Below are 27,198 nucleotides of genomic sequence, written 5' to 3'. Positions count from 1 at the left end.
CTTCCAGTCGGGCCGGGCGGCCCCTGCCACCCCCCGTCCTCACCCACACCCCCGTTCTCACCCACCCACCCCACACCGGGGAGCGCTCCCGTTCCGGCTCCGCGGCACCGCCGCCCGGCCTGCGCGCCTACCTGCGAGCCGCGCCCGCGCACAGCGACAGCATGGGGGGCGGCGCGGGGGGCGGCGGCGGCGGAGCGGGAGGAGGAGAAAAGAAGGAGGAGAAAAGACCGGAGGAGGAAGGACGGGCTGCAGAGAAGAGGAGGACGCAGTACGGGAGGAAGAAGAGGCTTTGCTCCCGCGCCCGCTGCCGCCCTCTCGCCGCCCTCCCGCCGCCGCGGGCGCAGCGCTCAGCCCCGCTCGGCCGCGGCCCTGCGCATCTGCTTCCGCCGCCTCCTCACGCCCCCGCGTCCCTCGCAGCCGGAGGCAGTGCGGACGCGCCGCATTTCGCACGGTAAGGGCGATGCCCGTCCCCTCGGCGAGGGGCGGCAAGGCTGGGAGCCGCTTCCGCGCAGCCCCCGGTCCGTGGAGCTCGGGCCCCGGCGGTGCGGCCGCGGTCCGTGCGGTGTCGGGAGGGGCCGCGCCGCGGGTGGTGCAGAGCTGTCCTTGGGCCCGGGAGGTGGGCGTGGGGAGCGAGCGCGGCCCGGCCGGTGCCACCCGCGCTGTCCCTCGTGGGGGTGTGTAGGGGACCCCAGTGACCCCGGCTGTGCATCCCCGGCCGGTGGGCTTCCCGGCTTTCCCCGGCCCCACCACGGGATTTGCCTGGTGTGGGTTTGGCCGCACGCTGGTTTGGTCGCCGGTTGTAGAGAGAAAATGAGGTAGCGAGAGCAGGTGCTGATCTTGCCATTCATTTAATGCTGTATTTTAGACCTGCTTTGATTGGAGAACTGGATAAGGTTGTGTCCTTTTAAATCAAATGGTCGAAGGAAAAATAACTTGAAAAGTTGTGACTGAAATTGTCCTCCAAGTTACATAACTCCCAGATGATGCTGAATGGAAATTAGACTGGGCCAGTAGTGTCACTAATCACAAGTATGCACTGAGGTCACGGTGTTCCATTTCTTTGTCCAAAGCGACAATAAACTGCTCATAGCACCATGTCACACCACAGAACACCTTTTATGAAAGGATAACACCATGTCACACCATAGAACACCTTTTATGAAAGGATAATAGCGTGTCACACCATCGAACACCTTTTATGAAAGGATAATACCATGCCACATCATAGAACACCTTTTATTAAAGGATAATAGCGTAGAACACCTTTTATGAAAGGATAACACTGTGTCACATCATAGCACACCTCTTATTAAAGGATAATAGCAGAGAACACCTTTTATGAAAGGATAACATAGTGCATATCACACTGTAGAACATCTTTTATTAAAGAATAACACCGTATCAGACCATAGAACATCTTTTATCAAAGGATAACACCTAATGATGTCATAAAACAACTTCTACTGAAGTATTTTTTTCTTTATGTCATTACATTTATCACAGTGGCTTTTTAATTGATTTTTACTTCAGCATGTGTGTCGCTCCTACTTGCAAGTGTATATGTAAAGGAAGTGCAAACCATTAAAAGAAAGCTATAAATGGAAAATAAGTTGCTACGTTATTTTAGCCCTGGTGAACTGGAATGAACTGGAGGGGATACATGCTTTTCTGCTGATAGTTAGACTACATGATTGTAGCAGTTTTCCCTAATCCATGCAAATTCACCACTTTTTTTAACATCTCATGTTATTGGGCTTTCTGATGAAGGATTAGGTTTTATATATTGTGTGCTCTTCTTACTGAGGTTACTAGGAGGTTGAAATACTGTAGGGATTAATTTTCTAAAATAAGAGATTCTGTTGTTTTTAAGACAGAAAACAATTTCAACATGTCATCAGTCAAACGCTTGGTTTATGCAGTCATCCATTTCTTGAGAGAACAGAGTCAGATGGATACTTTCACTCCAGATGAACAAGAAAGCTTGGAAGGTAAGCAACAAATGTGCTTTCAGTTATTTTTATTTATATGTATATATACATACATATATGTGTGTGCATGTATATAATACCTGCACAGATGTTAAACTCCTTTATGTATAATATCCCAGAAAGTAACTGGAATGATGTAAATGCCACCAAATATTATTTGCAAATAAGATCATGATCCTAATGTTTCTGAGATTATTAATTGTAAGACAGCTCTCGTTTATAAGGTATTATAAAGCTACAAATGTGTAGTGGCTTAATTTGAGCAACAAGTACTATAAAACACATCAGTTGCAGAGGTCTTTCCCAATCTGAATAATTCTACGATTCTAAGTTAAGCAGTGCTATAATGCAGACAGTGGTAATGACTTCTGTATATGTACCACAAATTTCTGCTGCTTCTTTCTCTCTTTTAGTTTGCTTTCTTTATTTATTTCATTTCTGTTAGTAGCTCTGGTGGTTACAGGGGAAGTAAAACAATTAGTGTATTGGTTTTGGTTTATGAGAAGAATGGTTTCGTACGTTCAAGGATTTTATGTTGTTTGTGAGGAAAAATGACATCCTAAGAAAATAAGAGAAATGCTTTGCTTTTCTTTTTCACTTGAGTATTGGCTCCAAAGAGTATGTAGTAGTGGATATTTTCAGTATGGTGTAGCTTCTACTATACACTCAAGTGCATCTATCTGTAGATATACTCTCTTTGTATTTCTCTATTGACAGATACTCACTAGGTCTTTGTAACTTTGTAGTATTTGATATTCTCCTTCATACTGCTCTTACTCCTTTTCCCTAATTACTGGAGACTTAATGTCATGTGGTATCAGAATGTGGAATTGAAGGAGACTTAAGTCTTAATGCTGCAGTAAGTTTTTCATAGCATCTTTTAAAAAGGTCTCTCTACTGTTTCAAGTGGTCTTTGGTTGTGTCCGTCAGCCAGAGGAGGAATTTGGAGGGAGAAATCTAGGACCAGCAGTGCAGTTGATCACTGAGTTCTGTGAAATCTTAGGTATGGAGACACTTTGCTGAGATGCAAAGCAAGTCCTGCTTCTCAGAGTCATAAATTAAAAGATAAACCTGGAGTGTGCTTCATTCTATTATCTACTGGCTGTCCAGTGTAGTTGTTCACCAAAATAAACAAGAAAGAAAGCTTTGTGTCGTTATGTTCAAAGGTTAGTCCCAAAGGAATAAAAGCCGCAAGATTTGGTTTTCTGTCAGAATCTGGAGCATTTTGTACATTTGAAAAGCATTAGCCATCAACAAATTTAACCTGTGTCAGATTATGATGAAATAAAACAATGTTTTTGGAAGTCATATATAATAGAGATGAAGATATTTACTTTTGCTTTTATAATGAAACTGGTAAACATTGGGTTATGGTTGAAAATTTACCTGATAACATGTCTTAGAGCAGCCTTAGGCAATGTGTTTATCAAAGAATCAATTTTAAGATTCACTTTTCTAAGTAAAAGATATTACAAAACCTCGGTTGTGCTTAAAAGCCAATGCAAAATTTACCATTTTAATATAGATCTGAAATCCTATTTTTAGGTTTTGCTCTGCCACAAGCATGGTACCATATGCTATGTGTTAGAGGAGAAGAGGCAGGGATTCTGCCTCCTAAATAGACTAATTTTAGTTGTGCAAGATATCTTTAGTGCATGTACAGTAGCAATAGACAAATCTAACTCACTGAAGTATTTAATGTTAGGAGGAGACATAAGGGATGAAAAGAATTGACTGATAGTTTTTGTTGGTACCTTATGTACCTACTTGGTGTCTGTGAAAAGACAAAACACTGTATGATTAAGTGGCTGTTCCAATAAGCAATTCAGACAGTTCCCATTTTCCATAAAACAACAAAAAAAGAGATAGAACATCGCAAAAAAAAAAAATTTAGCCTTTATAAAATACAAGTCTAGGGTGTATTCATACTCAATGATAACCTGTATACTGCATGTTTGAATTATATAGAAATGTCAGTGAGAGTGTGAATTTCCTTTAGGAGTTTTGTACTTGCTTGATGAATAAAAATACCTTATTTTGAGAAAGCAGAGTAATTGGAAGGTAGACCAGAGAAATATATTCCCTCAGCATCTAGCGCAGTGATACAGATCCCTGGTGCTTAGTGCTCAACTCTTTTGTATGAACTAGAAACTTCCCTTCTTCCAAGTTATATTTTAGACTGTGTTTAAATTGCAGTTATTTCTCTTTCCTGTTTACAGGGTGGGGATTTTTTTCTCTCTGTCACTCTCTCCTTCTTTCTTCTTTTCTATAGCACCTATTTCTGTGGGATTAAAACTAAAACTCTCTACAACATACCCAAGGCTGTGATTTTCTTGTTACTTCTATGATTGATATACCACAACTATATTCTGTAATGCAGTGTTTCCAAAACAGGAAGGCAGTGGATGAATGTAATACTTGACACGGGTAAGATTATGTGTAAGATGAAGCAAGATGACAGCAAGTACTAAGGAGGCCTCAGCAGCCCAATTAATGCTGATTATTCAGCCTGTGTGTTGGCTGTGGTGCCTTTGTGTTGCTTGGTGATGCAGCACAAGTCCTGGAGCTTTGTGGCACTGGGTTCCAGCATAGCCCATTGCTGGCATTGTCAGATAATGGGTGTTTGTGTGAGTCCCAGCTGTTCAGCTGGAAAGTGGTTTGCAAGGTGGTCACTTCAAGCTTCAGCCACTACCTAGGTGGATGATGGTAGAGCTAACTTGGGAGAACAGATAACTTTGGCCTTTGATATCAGACCTAGGAAAAATCTTAGGTGAACAGCTCACATGGTGCATCAAGTCTTTCCCTGATAATACTGACAGTATTTGACAGTACCTCACTTGGATAAATGGGATAGCAAGGTGCTGGCAGTCTGGCCTCCTGAGAAACTTTTCAGGCAAAATCCAAGTTTCCACTCCTTTACTGGAGTTGTGCTTTTGTGTAGTGTTAAAACAGGGTAGTTACTGATCTTGTCACAACTTACTATATTTTCTGATTTTAAAATGTTTCTGTTTAGCAATGTTTCTTTCTATGTGGGTTTCTTTTGTTGGCTTGCATTTAGCCAGTGGTTATTCTAACCAATTGAGTCATCCTACAAGAGGTCCTAATTTTATCTGTATATATCACATAAACTTTGTGATAGATAGAAGGATTATAAATTCCATTTTCCACTTAAAGTCAAAATAGGGGAATTCACTGCACCAACTAGTTATTTGATGAAAACCCTGAGTAGTAATAATACTGTAGTCAGAAGAGTTTTGCTTACACATAATGTGCCCTGCTGCATTTTGTGAAGCTCTTCTATATCATAGAGATTTGGTGTCATAGATCTGATGCCTTGAGAAAGATAAGGGATGGGGGGTGTAATTTAAATTTATGCAAAACTGTAAATGAGGAAAGGCATTTGGAAAAGGGATTGCCTTTCAGTAAAAATAAACTGGCAGGGAAAATTAGTAAGTAAACTATTGCAAGTGGCTTCTTATTAAGTCATATAAGGAAAAATTATATGTGTTATTTCACTAATTTTATAATCAGCCTAGTAATAAACATTTCAATAATTTTACAAATTTCTTCCCCCTCCCCCCAACCCCTTCCTACCAGCTGTGACATAGAAGATAAAAACTGGCCTTATAGTTGTTAATGTTTCGTAATTTTACTTTTCTAATTTTGGATCAGTGTTCAGTATGTAATGCAAATAATAATTCAAATTATATTTATTATATTAACATTGGATTGAGGGTAAGTTTAAATACTAAGAATCTGCTTTACTGGTACTTAATTTTAATTCAGATACTCTTGGTTGTCCATAATCTGTGTTAAAACCTCCATTTTTCTGTTCAAGCTAGGCTTTACAAAGACCCTTCTTTGCTCGTCCTCAGTTTTCAGTCTAAAACATTTGGATTATACATGTTAATAAAAACATTGTACTAGGTTCTTAAGATTATTGGGGAAATAATTATATCATTTGCAGTAATTTAACTCTGTGTGTGTATACATATAAAGATATATGTATGTATGTATACAGGCTGCCACTGATCTTATTTTGTCTAAAAATATGTTTAAAACTTCAGCTAGGGATATGGCTCTACATTTTTAGTTTTACTGTGAGTGTATAAGGTTAATCCTTACCACATGAAAGGATAGCACTGTGAAAGGATATTGCAGATACATTTTTTATGGGACAAAGTTTTGTGATTAATGCAGCATTTGATTAATAAAGTATCTTCAATTAAATATATTTTTTTCCAAAAAAGATAAGATTAATAAGTATCTTGCCTTTATTCTGTACAGTAAACATGAGCCATTTTCTTCCAGCTGTTCTGGCACGCAAATATATGCCAGTTGTGTGCTTTGAGGTGGAGTGTGTGACACATGGACATTCCTGGTTGTATTATGAGTTGTGGTGCTTTTCTTAAATCACTATATTTTTATATTTTAAAAAAACTTTAAAAGACTGAAAGAGTTGAAATTAAATTTTAACTTGGTTTAAATATAATGGCCAAAGTATATATGGATTGTGTATATCTTAGATCTTTTTCAGCAAGCTCATTCTGTGGGGATCAGGTAGCCTCTTTCTTTTATGTTCCAAGGAGCAGCTTTTACCAGTTGAATAAGGAAGTGAGTCACAGCTTTATAAATAAATTAGTGAAATATACTTATATTGAGAAACTGGTGACCTATGTTATTAATTTTTTTTCCTGTAAGTTGCAATTCAGTGTCTGGAGACTGTGTTTAAGATTACCCTGGAAGATACTCATCTTGCATCCTCACAACATTTGATAGAAATGTTCACAAATTCTATTCAAAAGGTAAGAATTTAATTTAGATTCTAGAGTTACTCTGCTCTGCCAGTATGTGCTAAAGTTTCATATTGTATATGAATACAACAATATTAAAGTGCTGTATAGGTCAAAATGATGTGAAAACTCAGGGAAAATATAAAAAACCCTGCATTTCCATAAAAGCTAGCATAATGTGAATCTCTGGAGCCAGTGGGAGGAATTAATTTCAACTAGACAAGGAAAATTCCATATAGAAAATTACTGAAGAGTGGATGCCTCATTCTCACTTGAAGGTTTTTATTCTTCAGTTAAGCATTTTTGCAATTCCCAGAGATATGTGCCTGAGGTCATTTTTAGTTTGCTGATGTTTCTCACTTCTTTCTGAAAGTTTTTGATAAAATTAGGGCTTATATATTAAAGGAAAAAAAAATATTGTTTTTTTCCCATACAGAATGACATGCTGCCTCTCTCACATTCTTTACCAGAAGGTGTTGTAAAGGCTGACCAGCTGAAGGATGAAGGTTTGTAATAAAAGCAGAAATAAAATGCCTTATGTTCTTATTACATTTTGTATTATTGTGGATAATGATAGTATAGCAACTGGGTACCACACACCCCACAAAAAACTTTCAGCTTATATATTCTCCTGTGACTGCTATGTCATAAGAGGACTAGGTGATTTGTTCCATCTGGGACCAAAGAAAATAATGTTTATTCTCTTCCTGGCTCTGCAGGTTGCTTGAAATCTAAGGGGTAACATGTAAAGTTGGAAACACGCCTAAGTAGCAGAAGCTTTACAGAATGAACAGCTATTGTTGGCTGTTTGTGCATGGAATTGTTATACAAGTTTCTACTCTTTTTGAATTGGGTATGTGATGTCAACCATTCGTAAAAAACTGACCCAACAGAAGCCAATGGAAAAATTCTTGTGAACTTACTCTGGTTAATACTTCACATATGTGAAATTATTTGCGTGCTTTATAAAAATTGCAGACAAGCCAGTTGTTTATTTTCCCTTTGGCAGCTGTTACTGCTGTTCTGTGAGAAAAAGCAGCTGTACCATAGAAGTCACTAATGCCACCTAAGAAGGAACCCATATTATTTCCCCGCAAAAAGAAGAGGAGGGAAATGAAAAAAGCATGTAGCACTCATAACTGTTATAAATTGTTATGGATTGATGCTTTATGAATCACATTGTTTATGACCTGTTAGATTTTCAGATAGTTGAGTTTTATAGGAAAAATAAGTAAACTTCTAATTGCAAGGCAGATACAATCCTCTCAAAATTTCCATAATGTGGAAGAAGTGCTACTGTTTTTCAAAAGGAATTCCATGTCTCTCTTACCTTAAAACTGGTCATTTGTAATCATAAATGCAGTCCGCTACTGGCTCTAAAATAAGTTTTCCTAATTGTTGGAGTTGCTCATTAGCGCTTTACTTCTGAAGATGAGATCTCAAACATGGTTAGGTCACAAATTAAAATGTGCTAGTCATTTGTAACCTACCTGCTGTGTATGCTGGCTTTTTGTTTTGCTGTTACTACCAACTCATGGAAAGTGAAGAATACCTCTTGGTCTCAGTATTAAACTGCGGAGTAGTCAGCACTTTGCAGGTGTGGGTATTACAGCTCTTTTAAATCTCTGACTTTGGTCTTTCACAGTCCACAAGGGTCTGTGAAACAGACTGAGGAAATGAAATTAGTGTGTGCTATGTGTTAGTCTTCTTGTGGTTTTACCAAAGTAATTCCACAGCTCTACTGAAAAAAAGGGGAAGGGTCTAAACTTGGTAACAAAGGACCAATTAGAGTGGCATCTGTCAGGGGCATTAGTAAGCAGTTTTGAACTGCTTGAAATGCCTCTGGTAATTTCCTGTATCAAAACTAAAACTTAGTGTCCTGCTTTCTCCGTTGTTTTGATCCTCCACATGTTCACAGACATTATCTATCACAACTATCATGCTTTTCAGTTGCAAGTATTTTCTAGCCTGAGTTAGGAAATAAATTAGGTAACTTGGGGAAGGCTGTTTGATGTTTTTCTTCTATGATATCATAATTCTATAACTGTGATTTCCTCATTTCTATCTGTATGCCCTTACCAGTGGAATAACTTCTTTCACCTTTGATGCCAGCAGCCTGCTCCTCCTCTGGTTTCAAACCAGCCCTAATCTTTGTAGATTTTCACTAATGAATGGCAAAACAATATCAGGGAACTGAATTTTCTTTCTTGGTAACCAGGAAGTAATATACACTTCAGACTACTCAATACTTGAATTTACTCAACTAACATTGTATATCATTTGACACTTCAACTTAGTTTAAGATGTGTAAGAGCATAGATTATGTGGAGGTTTGTATAAGGTAATGGTGGCCTGATTGTAAGAAGACCTGTGTTTTATTACCACAGCATAATTATTACAAGAAGGTAGTATTTACAGTGTAGAGAACACACATTCAGGAGTATAACAATTTGTGTAATTTTTTTGTCTTAAGAATTTTGTATGACATTAGAATAATACAGTTGATTTTCCTTATCTCAGCAGAATTAGTAGATCTAGCTATTTTTCTGTTTTCCTTTAGCAAGGTTACAGCTGGAGAGATAGATAACAAGAAGGGTATGCACTGATACTATCTCCAGCTTAGCCTTGTACCCTTGGGTCATAGTCAGACCAGTATCAGATATTCTAACGTTGATAGACATTGATGGCATTTTTGTTTTAGAGGAACACTAACTGCTGCAATCTTGCTGAGTGCAGCTAGTTTGCAAGGCTTTTTTGTCTGACAGTACAATTTAGTGTACAGATCTTTACCTTAGAACAAAGGAAAGCTGCATAAACAGTGGGCCTCTAGAAACAAGAAAGATATTGTTACATTCTGCGTGTATTTTGAAGGTACATATGCAAGTACAGTTTGAGTTCTCACTGGAAGGGACTGCTTACTATAATTACAGTCTAGTATAGCAGTATTACAGGATGTGATTTTGTACTTCTTTGATGATACTTTGTTACTTAAATCTGGTTTTGTTCACTAAGCTCTTTGTGTTCACAAATAAATGCAAGTACAGTTTTTTCAGTCAGTGCAAGCACTGAGGACTTGCTCCACAGCCTTGCTTTCCCTCAGAGATAAACTGTTGCACTGACCGAACCTTTCTAGTTTGCTTATGCAGTTACCTACATCAGAAGTAACTTACTGGCCTATCCCTTGACTTGTTTATTTTAGGAGAAGGTTTAAATACTTGGCTGAAATACAAGAAGTCAGTGGAAGTCTTATAATTTTCCTGACCATTTCTTGACATTTCTAGGAAATCAAGGCTTCTATAGGACCTAACTGGCCAAAAATAATTTGTAGCAGGACCACAGACAAGTTTGGGCACTGAACTAGGGGTTTTTACTACTGTGTCATCAGGAAAGAGAGGAAGTACCAGGACTGCCTTGTGCTGGGGACAAAAGAATGTGTAAGGTGCCTTTTGCTTTGAAAGACCTTAGTACAGAATTTTCTGTCCATAAAGAAGTTACATAGATGTTTCTGGGTTTTTTCCCACTGGACTTACAATAGATAAAATGTGAAACTTTGTTACAAAGCAGAAGTTCTAAGTTTCCTTGGTGAGAAATTTTACTTCTGAATCCTTTTAGATTGCTTATGCTATACATACTTTTCATTATCTTAATGAGGTAATTATTTATTATCACAAAAATGGGGCTTATGTGCTTAGTTTTACTTTTGTTTGATTTTTTTGTGTTATTTAGATAGTGACTAGCAAGTTGTCGGGACATATAAGAAAATTAAATTTAAACATTAACATAGTATATTGGGCTTGCAAAGATAGTTAACCAGAGTGGAACTGCAATTACAATGACACTTCTCAGTGAAGTGATCTTTCCTTAACAGCAGAAACTAGCTGCAAAGTCTGAAATACCAAGATAAAAAGAGGAAGGATTCTGTGTTGTACTGCAATGTACATAATAAACTTCACAGACATAGTAGATATATTTATTTGCACATGACTTTTCTGTTTAAAAGAACGTATCTCCAAAAAGTGCAGTCATATCTCATTTCTATAGATGCTAAAAGGTAGCTTCTCTATTTCTTTCATAAAGAGCTCTCTCATCTAACTACATACTGTCTCATCTAATTACTTAAGAACTTTTTATAATTAATTGCAGGTAATAATCATATGAAGGAAGAAAATTATGGTGCTGCAGTGGATTGTTACACTAGGGCTATAGAACTGGATCCAAACAATGCAGTCTATTACTGCAACAGGTAAACCCAAAATGATACACACCTTTCATTCCTAGACTTCGTTAACATTATTTTAAAAATAAACTGCGAAGCAGGTCAAAGGCTAGAAATCTGTTGTTAGATTTGTAAAATTAGAGTGAAAGTGAGCTTATTCAGCATATCTGTATCAGTTAAAATGGGCTTTAAAATTACTTACAACTCTTCAGATAAGGTATTGTGTGTGTCAAGTTGTCTATATTAAATCATAACGTAGGCTGTGATTTCTAGCCTGCTGAGAGTAGTAAAAGCCTTTTTCTCTGGTGTTCTAGTGACTTAGCTGCTCTCTCTATCTCTTTGAGTACTAGCTACCTCTGGCCAAAAAAATCATCAATGCAGGAATACAATTTTGGAGATTTCAAGCATTTTGTAAAATGCCAGTTTTTTCATGTGTGACCTGTTGGAAAATAACAATGCTGCTGTGACAGTTTTCTTATCTAATCTCTTCTTTACCATCATGAATGAAGAAGACATAGTGATTTGGCAGCAGGTGAGCTTGGAAGGGCATGTTAACCTAGTCACAGCTGTCTGCTCTTGCAGAACACTGCTTGGAAGGGCAGCCAAAAGCAAAGGCAGTCCTGACTTTAGGCCCTAATGGAATGAGCCCACCTCTAGAGTGCCTCCACTATTAATTAAAGGATATAGGATATATTAAATTAAGTGCTGTCAATCTGGCCTTGTGGCACTGTACCCGCTGGATTATGCTATTTTTGAAGCTCTGCATCCATTGCTCCAGTGTTCAGTTTGTGATAAATACAAATGAAAGATTCAGCATTTAAAAGGCAAATTTAAAGAGAAAGGAAATTATGCAGTTTGCTAATGTTTTGCATATTCAGGATAGCAGTTGAAAAGTGTAAATCATCTATATTCCTTGTGAAAACTGATCATGAGTCACTTTATGTATAAAATGGAAATATCAGACCAGATTCAAAAGCTTCCTAAAATCACTGGAAGTTTCTTCAGTACAGGCTTAAATGTCAAAGTTTTAATTAGCAAGAGCAGAAAAAATTTTTGTGTTGCATCATCACATATCACATTTGTGAGAACCAAAATGTATCTTAATGTCAGTCAGTACAGTATTGTATGTAATTATTTAAAAGAAAACAGGAGTTGTTTGGAGCTTTGTGGATGATAGAGTATTTCAATAAGTATATACCTTATTCTTATCTTAAGCTTCTTTGGGAGCCATGGGGACACACGGCATTCAGTGGGATTGCTTTTTATCCACAGCAGTGCAAAAAAGAGTGGGCTGATATGCCCTCAAAATTTTAACTGGCCATGTAAAGCTTCTCATGAACATGGAAAAATGTTTTCTGTTCAAATACATGTGAGAACAAACATTGCCCCCAGCTTTTATTTATAAAGCTTCACTGGCATCTCTGGAGTTGCACAACTGCTTAACAGCCCAATACAGTTAAGTAGTCCCATTCAGAAGACATTTTAATCAAAGTCAGAAAAACACATGCAATTTAGAGCTAATCACAGGACAAAGGATTCTCAATAAAATAGATATGCTTTATGCAATGAAAATATTGTAATTTCTACTGCATTTTTTTAACCAAGGAAAAATAAATGAGAGTGGCTTGAAACCTTTCAGACTGGTGAAGTTTTGATTATTAATGTGTTTCATTTTAATTGTGTCACATTAATCTCATTTAATATGTCCTTTTTCATTTGGTCAAGTCTTTAATCGTATTGTATTAATATCTGCAACATTCAGTATTTCTCCAATATAGCGATGCAACTGTAATTTAGTAATGCGGAGGTTCTTGAGAAATGTTATTGTGATTTACCTACAAGCTTGAGATTACTTCTAAAATCCTGAGCGGGGAAAAATCACAGCATTCCTTTGAATGGTTGTAAAATTATACTTCTTCTGGAAAACACCAATTTTCTGAAATATTTCTCCATAAATAGTGATTTTATATAAACTACTACTTGACAGTTTCACTTCTTGTAATAGGTTTTATTATTTATTCTATGCATAGTCATATGCTAGATCTTAGACAATTCCTTAGAATTATTTGTCCTTTTTGTCCTCAGAGGTGAGTCCCGGTTCTCCAAAACTGTAGTCCAGCAATGCACTTAGGCACATACCTAACTCATAACATTTTCTTGTCTTACCTTATTAAAGAGAGTTAAGCATAGCCTAAATAGTGAATGAAAACTCAGTAATAAGTCACAAACGTGTGAATATCTAGGCTTGGGGTTTGGTTGTTTTGGTTTGGTTTTCGTTTTTTGTGTGTTTTTTGGTTGGTTGGTGTTTTCTTGACAAAGCTTTATTTCCTTACCATCTTTCTCTCAGGGCTGCTGCTCAAAGTAAGCTCAACAACTTCAGGGAAGCAATAAAGGACTGTGAGAGTGCCATAGCAATAGATCCAAAGTACAGCAAAGCATATGGAAGAATGGGGTAAGCTAATAGAAATTGGAGTAAACACTGAAGACTCATGTGTACATTACCATAGATTTTCTGAAATATATGGAGGCAGGTTGTTTTATTCACTTACAGAACATTGTTGTGTAAGTATAACAATTTTCTGAAGATGACCTTACCAGACTGTCAGCTCTTTTTATATGTGGTTGATACCAGCATTTTCATCAGATTTCATTAGTTTGCAGTTTTTTCCTTTCAATTCATCACCTTGCTGGATTTAGCTTAGGAAGTAACTATGGGGTTTTTTTCCTACCTCCTAACTAGTTAAAAGTAAGCAAAATTCTGCTGTTGGAACACTGAATCTGTTACTGATGCTGTTAGAGAACAGCATTGGGGCTTCTCACTAGCAGGAATAAAGCCTTAGTTTTTCTGTTCAATAGCGCTTTGGAAGCAGATATTTTAGCAAGAATAAGCTGTGTCTCTTTGGCAGATTTTCTCAGCAATGTCTGAGAAATTAACTGTATAGCCTCTTGAGGGTGGTTTTAAGTGCTACCTGAAAGCAATGTCAGGAATGCTCTAACAGGCTGTTGGTTTGAGTGAAGGGCCAGTCTTCCAAGATGTACAGCTTTGCATTTTCAATAATCACGCACATTGTAGTAGTGGACTTAATGCTGCATATGTCTTTGGAGGTTATATTTATACCAGTAAATTTAAAAATGCTTGGGATTGTTTGTTGAGTCATTTGGCACATATGTCCATGTTATTAAAATTTACCTTGCAGTATGGAGTAGCCACATCCAAACAACCTCTTGCTAAACTGCACTGGTGTGTATTAAATTCTGAACCATGCCCTGAAATTGTCTGTGATAATTCTTGTTGGCCTGGGACAAAACCATGCAAAACCATTTTAAGATAAAATGTGGTGGAATTCTAGCACTTAAAAACTTCATATAATACAGTTCATTTTACCAATACCACCTAGACTAAGGAGCTTTTGAAATGATGAATTGATTTCAAAATTTTAGGTTGAGTTGGTTTTGTTTCATTTAACACTCCTTAGATTGTTTCTTCATATAGGACAATCAAAGCTCCCTTGATTTCACTCATACGGAGGGATGCTACAGGCTGATTTAACTGGAGATTTAGAGTTTTGGGTGTAAGACCAACGTTCCTTTGATACACACTGAGAGTGGGACCATTCTCAGACACATTTTGAGCTACAAGCCATTGTTTAACCCAGCAGATGAGTAAACATTTGGCATAGGCTGAATGAGGAAACCATGCTTGTTTAGTAATAAGTGAAAATCCCACTCCCATGCCCCCAGTGCAGAAAACACCTTCTCAACAAAAAGTCCTTACGAGAAAGATGTGCTCTCTGGCATTATGGAGACTTGCCAGTTTTTCTCAGAATCTGACAGAAATTCTTTGTATGTCACAGAAAGACGCAGAAATGCCACAAATATACAGAGATGGGAGCCATTTTAAAGTGGGAATGTCAGTTAAAGGTGGTATTTCCAGCATAATCCTGAAACACTTGTCTGGGTAGGAGGTGTGAGGAAAGAAATTGTCTGCTGTTCTGACTTGTACTGTGCTCCAAGAAACTTTCTCTGTAAAATACTATTTCTGTAAAAAGCACTATTGCATCACAGAAATAATGGGTTGCATTTCTTGTCTGGGCAGAAACTATTTTGGCAAGTTTATCAGCCAAAAGGGCATTAGGTCCACTACTACAATATGCTTGTTTTTTATGAGGGTAAATGAGTTAAGAGAGAAAAAACTAATATTGTGTGGATTCCTCCAGGAGCAATATTGGAAATTCCTGGAGTTTTATACTCTTACTGAAAGCGATGACAATCATGGATGTATCTAAAACACTGAACTTGTTTGCATGAGACAAAAGACCAAGGTCTGTTACCAGGCATAAGCACAAGCTTATCAACCCAGGCTGTGTAGCTCAGCATCAGGTGAACTGAAGTACTAAATAGCTGAATGAATGTGGGTTACACAAATCTTTTACAAAATGTGGAAAAGATATAAATTGAAAATACCATAGCAGATAGAATTGAAACTGCAACCAGATGGACTTCTGGAATAGTTCAAAGAAAGATTGTATTTTAAACATAGTAGCTAATCAAATTTGAAGTAAAATACTACTTAAAAGTAGTAGGACTGTCCTGTTCTCTCATGAGTTGCTAGAGCAGAGTCTTTTTCAAAACATAACTAGGCTTCCCTGATACAAGGGTTTTTTACAGCATTTTACAGGTATTATTACTATGCTGTATAACATTTGTCAAGTTGTTGAAGTACAAGATATGAAAGGAGAACCCCTGCATTGATCCTGAGAGAAAAATGCTGAAACTTTTAGGTCCAATATTTTAAAATAATGAAAATGTTAATAATAAAAGTAATTTGATATAAATGTATAAAGACAACTATAAAATCATCAAACATATTTTATATTAAAATATTTAATATTGTAATTATTATATTAAAAGTACATGTTTTTTAATATATATAAAAATAAATAGTATATTTGTGGGTCCAGTTTCTTAACACTGCATAACTCATATTAAGAGTATCTTTGCCCTACCTAACCATGTAAGTTTCTAAATAATCTCTTAGGTCAGAAGAACTGGAAAAAACAATCAGAGCTTATGCAAAAAGGCACAGATGCTGGATCCAGCTTGTGCTGTTTAAGTGACTTGATGATATCACTTGGTATCACTTGATGATACCAAGGAGTTTTTAATGAAACTTGCATATATATGAAACAGACAATGCAAGATGTGGTCTTGAGGGATCTCCTCTCTACAAAGCAAGTGCTTACACTAAGCAATAGTACCTGTTTTAATTAAATGGTCAAGCTAAAAATTAGTTGAGATACTATTTTACTTAGAACAGAAAATATGTCATTAGCTTTTGATGATCATTTATGTTCTAATTAGAATTTCTGTATTTCACGTTAGGTTGGCGCTGACCTCAGTGAATAAATATGAAGAAGCAGTTACCAGTTATCAAAAAGCACTGGATCTTGATCCAGAGAATGACTCTTACAAGTCAAATTTGAAAATAGCAGAACAGAAACTAAGAGATGTGTCCAGTCCGGTAAGTTTGCTCTGCATCTATTTATGTACAATAGTTTAAACAGGATTTTGTAGGAAACTTAGATTCAATTGCAATTTGTTTGTAGACTGGAACTGGACTGAGTTTTGACATGGCAAGCTTGATAAACAATCCTGCCTTCATTAGTATGGTGAGTATATCTCAAGGTTTGCATTATCCCATTTTAAAAACGGAACTTTTAAGAACAACTCTTGTTCAAGAACAGAAACAATTTTAATGAGTATTATTATAGCAATGGCTTTATTACACTGAGTTTAAACTTTTATACATAATTTTCCACTCTAAACAAGAAGTGAAGCAAGTATGTCCAATAATGCCTGTGTTATTTCCTGCTGATTGTCTGTTACTTATAGAAAACAACACACATAGGTTAGCTATGCTGTTTTTATGTATGCTATGACAGAAGGCTCTTGTCAACAGCATGATGAAAATTTCTTCAATTCTCCACAGAACAGTTAACAATGATACAAGGACTAAAGCAACTTTTCTTTGGGAGAACTATCCAAGAGACCTTTCTGTTCTTACTCTTTCAAATTATCCCTAATAACTTTAAGAGATAAAAAAATGAATATAAATAGCATGTACTGCATTCTTATGTTCAGTACAATAACAAATTGTGTACTCCTCCCTCAGTACAGCTCTTTTTTTTTTCCCACATAGCTTTCTTAGCTAACCAGAATTAATTAACTTTGTAGAATGGAATTTGGAGAAAAATAAACAAAAAAAAGCCCCACACAAAACAAACCCCAAACTTACTTTAAGAAAGCAGTTAAAACTTTACAAGCCCTCTCGTAGCTTCAATGGAACAGCACATTTCAACCAGTGCTTTTGTTTGAAGTGCGCTGCATTCAGAAGAGATCCATACATCTGGTTTGGTAACATGGTCCAAATAATAGAGACAGTAGGCAAGGAAAGAGGGAGCAAGTTCCGTGATGGCATTCATGATTAAATAGCACTGCATCTCTGTGTACTACTTCACTAGCGACATGATGTACTTAAGACAACCTCAGTCTGTTTAGAATCGATGACCTATGGAGCTGGCTTTGGGGAAAGGATCAATTACATTGTTTCCAGAAGATGCCTGGTGAACTAGATAGAACACTGTGCATGTATTCAGGAATAAATGAGTTGTTTTCCCAAGGTGTAGTTACTTGGTTTTTTCTTAAAGTGAATAAACTGCCTCACTTTCTGACCTTGAGAAAATTGCTTGTAGTCTCAGTTTTTGGCCCCTAAACTAGATAAGGCTTATTACTAATGGAAGAAACTACCCCTATATTGAGCACAGAATTGACCTGCATGTGACATTTTATAAATTTTATATCTAATTATTAACTAGAGAAAAAAGTTGATTTATTTTTGAGTTATCTATATATGTCGATATATTGAGCAATAAAATTAATACTGGATATATCTGATTTTTGTAATATCTTTAATAAGATAGTTAAGAAGCACATACTGTGTTTTGTCTATTGGTGGTGCATTCATACAGACACTGATTTTTGTAGGAATTACATTACTAACATTGAAAAATCACATGTTTTTTTCTATAGTATCAGTCCATAGACACCCTTACACTATGGTAAAAGCAATATAATTTTAGAGGTATCTAATGAATGAGAAATTTAAATAGCCTCATGCTTACTACAAAATAAGAAGATATGCAGTTACCAGAGAAGATATATGTTACCACAAAACCATGCTACAAAGTAAGTCCACACTCCAGTTTGATCCGAAATATTTGTGGCCATAATCTTAACTGTTAATGCCTGGTACTAATAAGAGTTGCAAAATTAATTTATCCAGGCTGAGAAGTAACAAAATACAGACTTTGTCCAAAAAGTCCAGTAGAAAACATTTGTCCTTGCAATTCTTCAATGTTTCATGTGTTTGTTTAGTTTTCTGGTGCTGGGTTTTTTTATGTTAAATGGCTTGTCATATTTTTCATGTCTGAATCTATAACCACTATTTTTTAACACATAACAAATTGTATCAGCTTCATTTCCATGAAATACATTGCTGTGGTGGTTCTTTTTGCTCTGCATGTAAACTTAATTTTGTAATAGAACACAGCATGTGGGTTTTTTCTGCATGATTTTCTCAGCAATAGCCAAGTGGTAAATATTTTATAATTTCAGCCATATGTTGTCTATTCTAGGCAGCAAGCTTAATGCAAAATCCTCAAATTCAACAACTGTAAGTATTAAAATGGGGTAGCATTAAAACAAATGACTTAAGATGTTTGAATTAATAACAGATGTATAGTACTTATAGCTGTAATTTTAAAATGCAGATGTATTACCGAAAAAGTAATTTTATTTTGCTTACTGTAAAGTGTAGCTTCTTCTCCTTGCAACTTAGTTCCTCTCAGCAATTCAAAAAAGAAGTGGGGCTTATTGCTTACAGTAAAGGTCCCTGCACACCCCAATACAAACACTGTGCTAACTGTTCCAGGATGTCAGGGATGATGTCAAATGCCATTGGTGGCCCTGCTGCTGGGGTTGGTGGCCTTTCGGATTTGTCCAGCCTGATCCACGCGTAAGTAAGAACTGCATGGTTTTAACTGTCACATTTGTAGTAGGATAACTTGCAACATCTATTTAAAAGGGTGCAGTGTCAAGGGAATTATACTGTGGTCTATTCCCACTGTTTGTTATTAAAACCAAGAACTCGGAGACTTATTTTCCAGGGCTGTGTTTGTTTGCTCCATACATTTCCATCTGCTGGGATGACTGAGCTGCTGTTTTCAACTGGAATGACTGAACAACTGAACTGTGCTCAGCTTCACTTTCTGGTTCTCATACATTGTTATTTTCTAACGCCACTTACTAAAAACATTCCTTTAAATCTTTTAAGTACTTCTACATGTGCTATCAAATTCTGTGGATAAATTTACTACCTGATATCTCAGATACTATTTGGGAAAGCTACAGCTCTGGCATCTGTCCATTTAGATGAGGAATGTTTCAGGGAACTCAGGATAACTAAGAATACCTTTACAAAACCCAGGACCCAAGGCTTTTATACTATAAAATGATTATATCCATCTGGAAGGGTCTGCAAAAAAACATGCATTTGCTTATATTCCAAGATCTCTAATAGGGCATACAATTTTACTTTATTTCAGCATTCTAGCCAACTCCAGACTATTTTTAAGTCTCACCTCTTCAGGGCAAAAGTAATTTATGATTTACATCACAGACAGAAATGTCTCACTGCAGAAATTTAGGACTATTTTCATAAAAACTGTGTACTATGCAGACATCTACCAAAATGTGGCTTTCCTTCAACCTGCACTGTAGTTTGAAGGAGTCTTGATAGTTTGCTGCTTGCACAAAATGTAGAAGTAACAGAGAGGACAAGCTAAGCTTTTAGTGAAATACTGTTTTTTATTTTATTATATAACAAGTGTTATGCTTCTCTTACACATGGAATTAGTCTCTGCTATTAATTTAACTCTTAAGCTACAACTGTTAATAGATTGATCTGTTATTACTTCAGTCATGCAAGATACAAAATCTTGATAGTATGCTTGCTTTCAATTAATGACATCTTGTTCACCGGTAAAAGTCAGCAGCTGCATACTGGATTTCTAGAACCATTAACATAAAGTTGCACTCCAATCTAAGAGTAGTTACTTTAAACAGAGTGGATGCTCTCAAATAGAAAGGAATAAATCACTGGAGCAGATGTGTTATTTTACCATAAAAGGTAATATATTTTGAAAGGTGATACTTTACTTCTCTATGTTATCAAGTAGAATACTACTAAAGAAAGAAAATAAATTTATGACAACAATCCTGTTTGGAGACACTTTAACCAGATAAATTAATAATACTGCAAATACCTTAAGACTGTAAATCAAGATACCTTTAATCTTAATTTTAATGTCGTGCACCTTTCAGCTGTATTGGGATATCCTGTTTTCTTACACGTGCTGCTTTCACTTGCTTAGTTCACTTAAAACTGTTCAACACAGGGGGCAGCAGTTTGCACAGCAGATACAGCAACAGAATCCTGAGCTCATAGAGCAACTGAGAAATCATATCCGGAGCCGATATTTGAGTGGCAGCACTGAAGAACATTCCTGACTTCAACGAGTCATATGAATTGGAATGATGTATAACCCCAAAATGCATACCATAGTTAGTAGCAAAAGCACCATTGTAACTCTTCTGCTTGAATAGAAGACAGAAAATTCTTTGTGTGTGTTTGCAAACAAGAATAGATCTGGTAAACAGATCTCTTGCACATAACTTGGAACATAGCGTTTATGTATAGTTACTCCTCTGAAAATCAACACACTGAATAGGTGGTTTATCAAAATCCCCAAGTCCAAATCATTTCAGTATGTGCATCAGATTGACCTCCAGGGCTACTGAGTGGGGAGGAGTTTTGTAGTGTGCTGATCTCGCCTAACAGCTACTTCTAAAATTATAGTGTAAAAGATGTGTTACTCATATGGTGAGAATCATGACAGTTGTACTCCTTTAAATAGTATTGAAATACTGAAATATTGAAACAATAGGCCCATCTGATGTGCCCTTTTATAATGAGCATTAAGTAGTGTTGGAATAGAGACTCATGCTTGAGAAGTCTGTTTCCTTAATCCTGGGAGGATCTTTCATGAGTAACAGGAAATACTTTTCAACTTCATTGGGTAGAAGAGAGGGAGATGACTGCATATGAAGGAGTACCACACATTGTAGAGAAAGAGAAGACAATAATTCTGTGTAGGATAATTCACAGAAATCAAAATGGAACTTGGCTTGGGAAAGGAAAGAGAAGTTGTAGGGTTTTCTACTGCCATGTATACCCTCACGTCATTATGGTAGCCCTGGAGGTCAGAATTACGGCACTATGTTCCTAGGCATGGCAAGCTGTATTACATTCCGTACATATGCAGTATTTAATAAAAACTTAAAATTCTTAACTGTAATAAGCTAAAACTGAGCCTGTGACTGTACAAATAACTAGTACTGAAAATTTTAAAGAACTGCCTTAGAAGGATTCTTTTTCTATTGTGTGATAAATCACTGGCTTAAACAATTGGGGATTTTTTTTATTATACATATCTACCTAAAATGATGGTTATATAGTCAAGTAAAAGATTTTTCGACTCTATAGTATTTGTTTCTTGCTCAGTTAATATTACTCTGGCAAGACTGCTGCTCTTCTGTATGTCAAGTATGTTAACTTTTTTTACTCTGTTTACTGTTCACACTGCTTTCTGATACAAAGTACACTTGTTCTTAGCCCAGGGATGTTCTCAACACACTTTCCCCTTCCTATATCTTAATTAATTTTAGGAGCTTGCTTTGAATTCTTAGACAGAGTGATCTCTGGTGGCCAGTCAGTCTGGAGGAGGTATGTGGAGGAGTAACAATAGACTCCCAAATGGAGAAATCCTCAGAAACTCCTGAACCTTAGACTTTATATCCAATTGAGCTTGTGCTCATGAAAGAGCTTCTCCAGCAGAAGCAAATGCAAAATTTGGGGCTAAGTAATATACTCAATTCTAACAAATTATTGTTGTACATCTACGGTATGAATTTTACCCTAATAAACAGACAGAAAAATGCTGATCCAATGAGAAATGAAAGGAATTGGAGAAAACATAAATCTAGGAAATCCATATTACCATCTATTGAATAAACAGGTAAAACTTAATACATGAACAATTTAAAGACATTTCACACTTGATTGAATAGCTTGCCTATGTACAGCATTAAAATGCTTTCGAAAATTCTTTCTCTAAGTTGGTGTAGCTGCTTTCTTCAGGTTGTAGAGATACTTAAGCTTTACATTAAATACCTTTTTAAATAACAGCTTCTGACTCAACATCTGATGATGAGAAAGAGAAACCCTAAAGGGATCTTTTGTCAGAGGTAGCTCAGATCCTGAATCTTACTTATTCAAGGAAACTTACTTAAGTTCAATTACACTAAGTAGGACAGGAATACCATTTAGAATTAAGATTTATGGAGGCTCGGGGTGGGCTACAAAAAGTGTACAGGTGTTACTTGGAACAGTTTGTTGTGTCAGGAGAGAAGCATTGTACCTAGTATGTTAAACTTCACATTTCCTTTTCATTCTCCTTCATATCTTCAACTGCCCAAAGTGTGTTTCACTAACTTTGATAGGGGGAACCAAAAACTCTGTGGTGGAGTGGGCAGCTCTGCCAATATCTCTATACAAACTCAAATTATTCTCACTTTGCAACAGCAATCCTCATGCAGTTACTTTTCTGCTTTGAGACAGAGTGTCAAGAATTTCATGAGAGTTCCTTAAGAACTACACAGTATGTTAAGATCCAAAGAGGGCAGAAGAAGTTGTGTACTTGTACTGTTCAAGTAAAAGCTCCATAACTTAATGAATTTATGGGAGAACAATCCACAACATTAAATGGAATGAAGCACTGGTTAGTTACCTGAAAACTACTCTTGAAGTCATCATGGAGTTGTAATTTTAATTTCACATGCTACAATATTGTTGTGTTTAGGTTTTACTTCAGATAATACAGAGTATATATTAAAATGTTAATAGCATTAGCTAAACCTTCAGGAATGTGCTACAACGGACTGGCACAATACTAGTAAACATTCTCTGTTTCTTATGTATTAACAGAAAGGGCTTTATAGCCTAAACAAAAAACAGTGAAACCAGTAACAGGAGCTGTTATTACATGCTTTTCCACTGAAACCATGAACAGAGAGATCATTTATGCTAAAGTCTGCTTTTCTTTGAATTGCCTAGATTGTTTCAGTCATGCAACATGTCTTAATCACAGGGTGTGGAAGGATGCTTTTCCTGTGCAGTAACTGCACTGTATCTTGCGCTAAAATTTTTCATCCTGCTAGATAAAGTGGTAAACCACAATCCCTGTAAATATTGCTTTAATTTAAGATCAATTGCAGTTTATCATTCAACTGAGAAAATCTACATTTACACCTAATAGGTTTTGTATCATTACTGTTCCATCAGTGTATAAGTACGATAATTTGTTAGAGAATAAAGTATTTTGCAATCAATTGTGAACTCCTGTAACCTGCTTGCATGGGAGTATATTCTTCTAACTATGATCATAAAGACACTTAATGAAATATTCAGCTTAGAAATTGTTTCAGTTGCGCTCTTGGTTTTGTAGCAAGTGCAAAGTAAAATCACTCATGCATACTGAGATAGAACTAGCTCTGTAATTTTGAGTAGATTGTTTTATGGCAACAGAAAGTCAAATTGGCATAATGCAACTTGTCTGCTATTTCTGTATCTCTCCTACCTCTTACTGCCATGTGGTTACATCTCCTTCAATTTGTGTAGTTTAACTCAAGATATATTATAAATAAAGTTATATACTTTTTTTGTCTGTATAGTTGTGGTTTTCTGGTTTACTTTTTTATGTATCTCAAGTAACAGGTAAATTGGATTCTTTAAATACCTGCTCATGTTGGTTGGATTTTATCACATAGGAAGGATACATTTCTAATTTATTGTTTCCTGTATGGACTTAGTCCCTCAATATACAAAGCTGGTCCTCAGTTTATCCAGTATTTTAACACTGAATACTACTCTTAAGATTTTATACATGGGAAGCCTTAAGTAAAATACAGTCAAATCTAACTATGAAGTTGCTACGTGCCAACACGGTAGCTGAGAAATACAAGCTGCTGATTAGTGTCTTTAACACCAGTTTACCTAGTATTAAACTAGGAAAGACAGTTGCCATTTTATCTATTAAATGGCTACCTCTGGGTAACCATAGATATTTCAGCCAAAAATATTTCCAGTTTTTGTCAAAACAAAGCTAGGGAAAAGCACATTGTAGTGCTTGACCAAGTCCTAAACTTCTTCCTGTATATATGCTTTAGAGAACTTAATCTAAGGCAGCAATGCAGGATTTTTTTTTCCGGTTTTTTTTTTTTTTAGTCTTAAAAATCTATTTAATTGCCTTTGGGATGCAAAGAATAATTGGCACCACCTTTTTTTAACAATAAAAAACTACTCGAGTTCTACTATTTTAGTTTTCATTTCCCTACTAACTGAAAAATAACATGCCTGTTAACAGCATGTCCTGTATTGCAGAAATGCATAACTCTGCTCATGACAGCAGACAACTGGGACAGATTTGCTGTATTGCTTCCTTTTCAAAGACTGAGCCACAACCAACACAGTCTTTGGCTTATACTCTAATTCCTAGCTCCACGTGCCTCTAACAGTGCCAGGTGCACTCTCTCATCTCGTACTGTTATCAGGTTTTATTTCCTATGGCTATACATGTACCATGCAAACACACTGCCATACCAGGTACCCCATATTACTTTTTTTTGGATTTGGATTCAAGCAACTTGTCTGTAAAAGGTCAGTTCTTTTGAATTGAAGTAGTCTTGTCAGAGCCATGATTTTAAAAGCGTTTAAACACTTAAAAAAATTAAAATAAGAAAAAGTAAATACAAAATGCTAGTATTTCTTACCAATCTCATCCCCCTGTCCTGAGATGATGTAAATGCAATATAATTTTCTAGAACAACACATTTCTCAAAGGTTTTATTTTCAGTAGATAAAATGCATATGCATGTTTTAAAATATTTGAAAACATTCAAGAAATGCTCAGAGAAATTAAATAATCATTATCACATTTACAGCTATATGTGTTTGTTTATACTCATTTTAGAACAACTGACTGCAAAAACATGAAGAAATTGGTTAAAAAAACAGTAAAACTACAGAATTTTTTTCTTCAGCTTTGCTTGATTTCTGAAGAAACTACACAGACTTGTGCAATATCATCATACTCGTATGTTCTCTTCAAAAATGTGTCTGTAAGTCTTAGGCCAGAGACACTCTAGAAGGGGAAAATATTTATTAAGAGTTGTTACTAGAAATATTTTTTACAACAGCGATTTTACAACAAAACTGTGCTAATAACTTACCTGCAATCCCTGCACTGAAGACAACAACGTCAGTGCAAGATGGAGGGATGAACTTGGGTACAGTTTTCCAAGTTGCCTTCCTGAAACTCCACACCAGTGGATGGAATTAGTATTGCACATTTCTAAAACCAGATCCATAGTCCTTTCACTGCTAGAGGAAATCGAAAAACAAGAATAAACCTGTGGGCTTTCTTAAGCACTCAAAGACTGCAGACATCTAAAAGCTTGATTATTATTAAGGTTACTATTAATCAAGAGTCATAAATAATTGTAAGATGGCAAGCAGTATTTATGCACAGTAATTCAGCTGCAGACAGCTCTTTGACACAAGCATCCTGTCATGGGTTTAGCAATACTGGATAACATAAAACTTGGATGGACTATAAGGTTTTCATGAGAAGTATCTACAGGCCAGATACATGCTTTAGTCTCTGGGCTCAACTTCTATATAGAATTTCTTCATTTAAATGTCAGTCTTGCAACCCTAAAATGAGTTGTTATTTAAGTATGAGGTACAGATTAATGGAATTTCTCTACAGAATTCTGGCTATCTCCTAGTTCAGTACCACATTACCAGATCGTGATACAAGTTTTTTAGTTTGAGTTTTTTTTTAGTCTCTGTGTTTCAAGTAGTTTTGTGTTGGCCCAAGGCTAGGTTTAAGTAGTTTCAGTAGGAAGTACAGAAACAGAAAACAAAACCAGCCACCCCACTCACCCACTCAGGAAAAAGTAGGAGAATCACGTGACATTGTTACCTGCAATTTGTTATTTTACATGTAATGTCAAAAGGTTCTTCCAAATTTACAGTATCTGGTATTGTCTCCAATGAAAGCCTTACATCACCGTAACCAGGAGCCTGGGTAGGAACAAGAATGTATATTCTCAGATGCTGGATAGGGAAATTGAAGTTTTTACTGAAGTTTTCATTTCCTGGAAGAAGTGTGCAGTAAGAGAAGTCTGAAGAAAGAAGATTGACTGTGCCTTTGATTAGTATGGAAATCACAGCAGCTCTCCAACTGATGAACACCTTCTTCACAGGTTTAACAATTCATCAGATAAGGATGATCTTTATTACTACATTTTCAGGAGAGTGTAAATCCTTAAAGTTTGAATAGCCATATACAGTTCCTGAAAATACCAGGTCTAATCTAAAGCCTCTGTTAGGCAGATAACAGATCTGTGTGGACACCACCAGTAACACTTCCCTGCATAAACCCACCACTATTCCACATCCTAAGAAGCAAGAGAAACTGCCATTTCGGTCTTCTGTGCCTCTGCTAAATTAATTAATTGTCATCAGTCAGAAAGTCACATGATATGAACACTTGTCAGTTATCCATGAGACAAACACATCTCATGGTCTACTAATAAACCTATAGTAAATAAACTTAGTACCAACCAGGGCTGAGTCAGAATAGTCACCTGCAGATCAAAAAGCATGTTTAGATTTTCAATTCCCATGAATGATAGATCATGAGGAAAAAAATAAGGGGAAAATTTGTCCTGCCTTCCAAGGTTTAGTTATTGTACATTTTTAAATTCTGCTAATAAAAAGATGTTGTAGTGGAAGTTATATTTACAGTGTGATTGAAAGATATTTCCAAAGTGGTCCAGAAAGTCCGTGGCTGACAGGCTGGGAACAGGTTTTAGTCACATAAGTTTGCTAAAGACTAATGACAGATGACATTTTAGAAAGCATATTAAACTGGACATTAGAGTAAGCAAAGGAATGTCA

At 36.4% G+C, this 27,198-nt stretch overlaps 3 protein-coding genes across 9 annotated transcripts in view; 1 reads left to right on the top strand and 2 right to left on the bottom strand.

Moving 5' to 3' along the window:
- NLN (neurolysin) overlaps positions 1 to 264 on the bottom strand; it is a 34,622-nt gene extending 34,358 nt beyond the window's left edge. For 3 of the 4 annotated variants that reach the window (XM_032744527.3, XM_072922105.1, XM_072922109.1), the window contains exon 1: positions 132 to 264. In XM_032744527.3, the coding sequence (XP_032600418.1) occupies positions 132 to 163 (32 nt within the window). In that variant the 5' untranslated portion in view covers positions 164 to 264. Of the gene's footprint in view, positions 1 to 69; positions 94 to 131 lie in introns of those variants that run through there. The other variant, XM_072922108.1, reaches the window with a different exon arrangement.
- Positions 162 to 23,903, top strand: SGTB (small glutamine rich tetratricopeptide repeat co-chaperone beta). Its single transcript, XM_030258782.4, is given in 13 exon segments — positions 162 to 267; positions 270 to 410; positions 413 to 451; positions 1,875 to 1,988; positions 6,690 to 6,793; positions 7,218 to 7,287; positions 10,925 to 11,024; positions 13,345 to 13,449; positions 16,380 to 16,518; positions 16,604 to 16,666; positions 18,692 to 18,729; positions 18,988 to 19,071; positions 20,513 to 23,903. Coding segments are annotated over 13 exon segments (1,215 nt in total). The 3' UTR covers positions 20,625 to 23,903.
- The window catches only part of TRAPPC13 (trafficking protein particle complex subunit 13), a 28,471-nt gene continuing 21,175 nt past the window's right edge, over positions 19,903 to 27,198 (bottom strand). For 2 of the 4 annotated variants that reach the window (XM_030258780.4, XM_002190055.7), the window contains 3 exons: positions 26,219 to 26,319; positions 25,464 to 25,614; positions 19,903 to 25,375 (listed from right to left, as the gene is read on the bottom strand). In XM_030258780.4, the coding sequence (XP_030114640.2) occupies positions 25,271 to 25,375; positions 25,464 to 25,614; positions 26,219 to 26,319 (357 nt within the window). In that variant the 3' untranslated portion in view covers positions 19,903 to 25,270. The remainder of the gene's footprint in view (positions 25,376 to 25,463; positions 25,615 to 26,218; positions 26,320 to 27,198) is intronic. The other 2 variants (XM_030258781.4, XM_012577677.5) reach the window with 1 other exon arrangement.

The sequence above is a fragment of the Taeniopygia guttata genome, chromosome Z (genome assembly GCF_048771995.1).
Source record: "Taeniopygia guttata chromosome Z, bTaeGut7.mat, whole genome shotgun sequence".
NCBI lineage: Eukaryota > Metazoa > Chordata > Aves > Passeriformes > Estrildidae > Taeniopygia > Taeniopygia guttata.
Note: the sequence above shows the minus strand (reverse complement) of the source record. Positions and strands in the feature narration are given on the sequence as shown.